At 63.7% G+C, this 5,487-nt stretch overlaps 3 protein-coding genes across 3 annotated transcripts in view; 2 read left to right on the top strand and 1 right to left on the bottom strand.

Moving 5' to 3' along the window:
* Window positions 1-446, bottom strand: part of PUNSTDRAFT_55702 (uncharacterized protein) — a 1,926-nt gene extending 1,480 nt beyond the window's left edge. Inside the window, exons 1-2 of the mRNA XM_007388508.1 lie at window positions 196-446; window positions 30-123 (exon numbers count right to left, since the gene is read on the bottom strand). Of these exons, the coding sequence (XP_007388570.1) occupies window positions 30-123; window positions 196-198 (97 nt within the window). The 5' untranslated portion in view covers window positions 199-446. The remainder of the gene's footprint in view (window positions 1-29; window positions 124-195) is intronic.
* Window positions 447-2,838: 2,392 nt separating this feature from the next.
* On the top strand, window positions 2,839-3,760 carry PUNSTDRAFT_122949 (uncharacterized protein). Its single transcript, XM_007388507.1, has 2 exons — window positions 2,839-3,339; window positions 3,396-3,760. Exons 1-2 carry the CDS (start codon window positions 2,875-2,877, stop codon window positions 3,558-3,560), a joined length of 630 nt encoding a protein of 209 aa, XP_007388569.1. The 5' UTR covers window positions 2,839-2,874; the 3' UTR covers window positions 3,561-3,760.
* A 908-nt stretch (window positions 3,761-4,668) lies between these two features.
* Window positions 4,669-5,487, top strand: part of PUNSTDRAFT_76830 (ribosomal RNA large subunit methyltransferase J) — a gene marked incomplete at both ends in the record, with an annotated part of 1,354 nt that continues 535 nt past the window's right edge. The window contains 3 exons of the mRNA XM_007388506.1: window positions 4,669-4,736; window positions 4,799-5,032; window positions 5,132-5,461. Of these exons, the coding sequence (XP_007388568.1) occupies window positions 4,669-4,736; window positions 4,799-5,032; window positions 5,132-5,461 (632 nt within the window). The remainder of the gene's footprint in view (window positions 4,737-4,798; window positions 5,033-5,131; window positions 5,462-5,487) is intronic.

Raw genomic sequence — 5,487 nt, 5'->3', positions numbered from 1 at the left:
ACGGCGCGAGCGGAAAAAAAAACGGGCACCTTTTCGCGCGTACTTGGCGCGCTCGCGCTGAGCAAACTCGAGGGTGGGTTCGAGCCGTTGGGCTATCGTGAGCGACTTGGTCGTCGTCCCCGTCTGCGTCCCCCGGTGCAACAATCAGCCCTCGCCAGATCTCTCATCTTTTTTCTCCACTACGAGAAGACTCACCATCGCGCTCCTCCGCCACTCCGACATCGGCCCCGTCCCGGTCCCCGTCGGCGACAGCGGCGCCTGCACGAAATAGTCCGTCGCGCGCCGCGCCCCGTTGCTCACCATCCTTCCCACCCCGCCCTCCGCCGCCTCGCGCACCTGCTCCACCGCGCGCTCGATCGCGCCCCTCCCGGCCTGCATCTCCTGCTCGAGCGCACCCCGCCCTCTCTGTATCTCCCCCTGCGCGTGGTCGAGCAAGCCCCTCGTTTGCTGCGCGATCCCGCGCACCTCGTGCCCGACGAGCTCGGTCACGCCCCGGCTCTGCATCCGGATCTGCTGCGTCACGTCGGGCACGGCGTCGGACAGCGTCCGCTCGAGTCGGCCCAGTCCGCGGGCGAGACGGTCGGCGGGGTCGTACGGGCCGGTGTTATAGTTGTAGTAAGAAGGGGTGGATGAGGGAGGGGGGGGAAGGCCGGTGTGGGCGGGTTCCGGGGGGAGGAGGATGGGCTGGGGCGGGGGGAGGGTCGAGCGGCGCCGGGGGCTTGAGGGGTCGACGCTGAGCGTGCTGGAGCGCGATGGGGAGCCGTGCCGGGAGAGGGGGGGTTGGGTCCGTGCGGCGGTGGTGAGGGGAGGGGTGTGGGGCGCGACGGTGTAGCTTGTGCTGGCGACGGGTGGGTGCGCGACGTAGGAGGCGCGCGGGGTAGGCTGCGGCGAGTGCGGTTTGTCCGTGTTGGGGGGAGGGGGAGGAGGAGGGGTGCTGCCGCGCGAGCTTGGGGCGGGGTCGGGTTGCATGAGAGCAGGGCCGGGCTCGGTGTGGATGGGGGTGATGGAGGGGGAGGCGGGGACGAGAGCGGGAGAGGGGGCGGGTTCGTGGACCGGAGGCGTGGCTTCGACGACGCGTACTTGGACCTCGGGGATGGCATCGGGCTCGCGTGACGGTGCAGTCGTAGATGCAGAAGGCGCGTCGGGCACCGCGTGAGCGGCAGGCGCGTCGGGCATCGCGTCGTCGGCGTCGGCGTCGGTGCGGGTGTGGTGGTGGTGGTGGTCAGTAGAGGACGGCATCGGGATCAAACAACGAAGGCGCTATAAGTAAGCGAGCCACGAGAGATGGGCCACCGGCCAGCAACGAACAGCCAGACAAAGACGAGGGAGCCGCGTGCCCAAGAAAACGCTTGGCGAGGGAGCCCGGGGAACGCGCTCTTCCTCTGCGCCTTCTTCATCTTATGTATCCTTCTTCGTCGAATCGTCAACTCGCATTATCGCGTCTGGCAAGGAGTGAGAAGCCCCGGGCGCGGGATTGACAGATGGCGAACCCCGCGCTGGTGGCTGGAGAACTCCAGCATGGGGCCGTTGGGATCGTGATGGATTCGCCGTAAACGCGTTCCAAAGCTCCCACCCGCGCAGATCTCGTCAATCAATCTGCGGAGGTTTTCCTTGGGATGATTTCGTGATTAAACATTGCATTGATTCCTGCCGGGCGGATGGCAGCTCCAACAGATGAGAAGGGCGCAAAAGGGAGCGAGATTTCCAGACAACTTAACATGGGGGGGTTTCCGCCGATGAGAAAATGGCCCCCGAACGGCGGCGCGGCGCCTCTCTTTCCTTTCTGCGGTGATCTGCTCGGCCTGGTCGAGGCTCACGGGCGCTCTTGCTCCCATCGAGGATTGCCACCATCGCGGCTGTTGACTCTTGCCGCCCGTGCCCGGTACGACTATTATGTCTGTTTGGTCACCGGAGGCGTATCATAGAACCTAGAGCGGTTGCTGGACCGGTAAAGTGCCTTGCCCCGTACCGTGTCTCCATACTGTCTCCATCTCCATGTTCACGACCCGCCCTCCTGCTTCTAGCGCGCACACCCGTCGCCGTCACCCCGTCCAAGCGCGACGCCACGGCTCCTCTCGCATACGAGCTCTGGGCCTCGTGTTTGCAATGAGCACGTATGTACGTATCCCGGGCCCCACTCGAACATAACCCTGCCTTATGATCGTGATGCGGGGCAGTAAAAGTATGTACTTTGTGCCAGCGGCGTCCCAGGCATCGCCGACCATTCAGCGGGCGAGCGGAGGCGCTCGCGGAGCGCGATCGAGACCGAGGACCGCCACGCTCGGATCCGTATCTGGCGGTTCCAGGCACTCTCCCGCATCCTTCGACACGTTCGTACCTCTTTGATCACCGACGCTCGTTCTGCCTCAGGGACACCGAAGTAGAACGACCGGAAGGTTCTGTCTTGCAGTTGCAGGTGGCGCGCGTACGTGGCCTAAGACATACCGCCATGGTCCTGACCTGCTCCACAATATGCCCCCCATTGATAGCATCGCGCTGCAGACCTACGTACCACGGCGCGCTCTACCTAACTTCGCTCTCTCCCACTCGCATGAGGAATAGGAACTCGACGGCGTTCATACATCTTGCCTCGATCTCCGTGCTTTTCCGACGAGGGCTCGCGCCGCTTTTTTTCGTCTTCGCTCCGTGCATTTTTATCCGTCTGCGTTCGTGTAGCGTACGGCCTTCGAGTGTACCGGGAACCCCACTTACTATATAACTTAACTACACGTGACCGTTCCTTCTCAGTCCCTGCCTGTCCCTGCACGCTCTTGGGTGTGATTTTCGTGATAACCGCTGTGCGATCGCTAGTTGCCGTGCTATAACCCCCCCGCTCACGGACAACCTCCGCGTCTTGATACAGACTTTTCTCCCATGCCTACGCGCCTACGCCACCAGGAAGGCGGCGGCTCCGAGTCCACGGATAGCGAACTGCTGCTGGAAGCCGCGCGGGTGCTGCTGGAGCACACCCGCCAGCAGCGCGCCGCCCCCGGACGTCCCGTCACGGACGACGAAGACCTCGAACTGAAAGCGGCGCAGCTGATGCTTCGCGCGCACGGGCAGCGCGCTCCGCAGCGGCCTTCCGCTATCGAGAGAAGTCCTCGCCCGTCGGCCGGCCCGAGCACCGCGCGACACCGCGACCGACGACGTCGACAGCCGCGGCCGTCGTCGAGCCCTGAAGAGGCATCGAACGACGTGATCGTCCTCTCGTCTGACGATGGCGAGCAAGAAGAGGATGAGCTCGAACACGACGAACACAGGCCACGGAACAAGAGGCGAGCGAGGGAGGGCGAACGCGTCGGTGCAGAGCCGGAGGATCGCAAGAGAATCAAGGCAGAGGTGAGATTTCTCGTTGCCCGCTTGACTTGCGCCCCGGCTTACGATCGTGCGCACAGCCGATTTCGTCAGACGGGCTCAGACTGCCGGGAGCGGGGAAGGACGGCGGTTCGCGATGCACGCAATGCGTGATGAGGAACGTGGCTTGCCTGAAGCAAAAGGGCTCCCATGCGCGCGCGTGCCAGTATTGCGCGCATATGAGGTTCAAGTGTTCGTTAGTATGAAACTCTTGACCTGGCAACACCCCGGCTACGTATATCGCTGCCTCGCTCAATGTCAGCCTCTCCGCCTTCCGGCGGTTTAACATCGGCTCAATACGTTGTCGGCAACTTGACAAGGGGAATCTCTCTCCTCTCGACCTCTCGCACGCAGAGCTCAAGCGCGCGCAATGCCGTATATCGCGTTCACCTCACCTCCTCCTCCGCGCTTTTTTTCCGACCAGGACCGCACCGTTTCTTCGCTCACCGTGTCTACCCCGCTCAGCACGCCCGTCGCCTTGGCCGCGTATCTCGTTCGTCTCTCCCCACCGCCAGCCTCGCCGTCTCGCGGCGGTTCAACGTCGGTTCAAGACATCGCCACGACCCCTTCCGCTCATACGCACGCACGGGAGATCAAAAGCGCGCGATTCAGTACACTATCTTCCCTCTCCCCTCGATTGACCCGCACTTTTCCCAACGAGCACCGCGCCGTTTATTCGCCCACCGGGTCTACCCTTGCGCCGCTCCTCCACTGTCGATTTTCCGCTGCGGGATACTTACCATGCGCACTCGCCGTTTCAATTCTTTTATACGCCCCTCCCAACGGATACCCACTCCGCTGCCGTTTTGTCGCTGGCGCGTATGAGCAAACACGGAGTGGGCTCCCGCCCCCCCATTCCGACACGATTTGGCGACGTCTCCCCGGGATCTCGCACGTCCAAGTGACCTGCGGTGTTCGACGGCTTTCACGCATGCGTTCTGGCATGCCGATCTTCATGCTGTTGTGCGACTGCGCGCCGTTCGTGCGAGTCGATGCAACTTCTACATTGTGTTGTCCGCGTTGCGATCTATGACCCACGCCAAGGTGAGCGGCCGGGGCACCCGGCGCTTTTCAATTTTTTTTTGTCCGCGTTGCGATCTATGACCCACGCCAAGGTGAGCGGCCGGGGCACCCGGCGCTTTTCAATTTTTTTTTTTCGGTAAGCCGGTAGTAGTACGACGTCCATTATGTCTGCCATTACATGGCGGTTTGCATAACATGCATAACATGAACAAACCCGACGCATGCCAGATGAGGAATGCGTACGCGTGACGTGAGTTTTTGCGCGCCACCGAGCGCAAGCCGCCTCCTTGGATGTCCTTTCGCCCGAGCCCTCGTCTATGCAAGTCACTCAGCGCGTCTTCTAAACGATGGCTTGAGCGGTGAGCGACACCCCATACCCACCGGTCCCGCTTCCATCGCGCTCATCACGTTTTGCCGACAGCCAATACAACGACCCGTTCGTGCGCCAGCGCCTCTCGCACCCGGCCAACTACCGCTCGCGCTCGGCCTTCAAGCTGCTCGAGCTCGACAGCTACAAGGGCTCCAGCTTCCTCACCAAACCGGACGTGCGCGCCGTCGTCGACCTCGGCGCCGCGCCCGGCGGCTGGTCCCAGGTCGTCGCGGGCAAGTTCGGCTACCTGCCCGACCCGAAGAGCGCGCGGCCGCCACCCAAACCGTCCCTCCTCGACTCCCGCTTGGACAACACCTCCAGAGGGGGTGTTGTGGATCAGTCCGCGGCCGCGGAGGATACGGGGGGTGGCGGGGACACGTGGAGCGAGGGGGCGCAGGACCCGGCGAGGGTGTACGACAGGACGATCGTCGCGCTCGACTTGCTGCCCGTCGCGCCCATCCCCGGCGTGCGCACGCTCCGGATGGACTTTCTCTCCCCGGAGGCGGAGGGCGCGATCAAGGCGCTTCTGTCGGACGCGCGGAACCCGGACGGACGCGCGGACGTCGTGCTGTCCGACATGGCCGCGAACGCGACGGGCAACCGCGCCCGGGACGTCGAGGCCAGCCTGCAGATATGCGAAGCCGCGCTCGAGTTTTGTAGGCGGAACCTGAGGACGGCGGAGAGCGTCGGGAGGAACGCGGGCGGCGTGCTGGTGTGAGTACCCCCCCCCCCCCCTTACG

Source organism: Punctularia strigosozonata (genome assembly GCF_000264995.1).
Source record: "Punctularia strigosozonata HHB-11173 SS5 unplaced genomic scaffold PUNSTscaffold_19, whole genome shotgun sequence".
Classification (NCBI taxonomy): domain Eukaryota; kingdom Fungi; phylum Basidiomycota; class Agaricomycetes; order Corticiales; family Punctulariaceae; genus Punctularia; species Punctularia strigosozonata.
This window is presented reverse-complemented; position numbering and strand designations above follow the sequence as displayed.

Excerpts from the sequence above, each read along its gene's own strand:
- PUNSTDRAFT_122949 (XM_007388507.1), top strand. The coding sequence starts at position 2,875 with ATGCCTACGCGCCTACGCCACCAGGAAGGCGGCGGCTCCGAGTCCACG. Across the intron at positions 3,340-3,395 it reads GCAAGAGAATCAAGGCAGAG|CCGATTTCGTCAGACGGGCT; the intron begins GTGAGATTTCTC and ends TCGTGCGCACAG.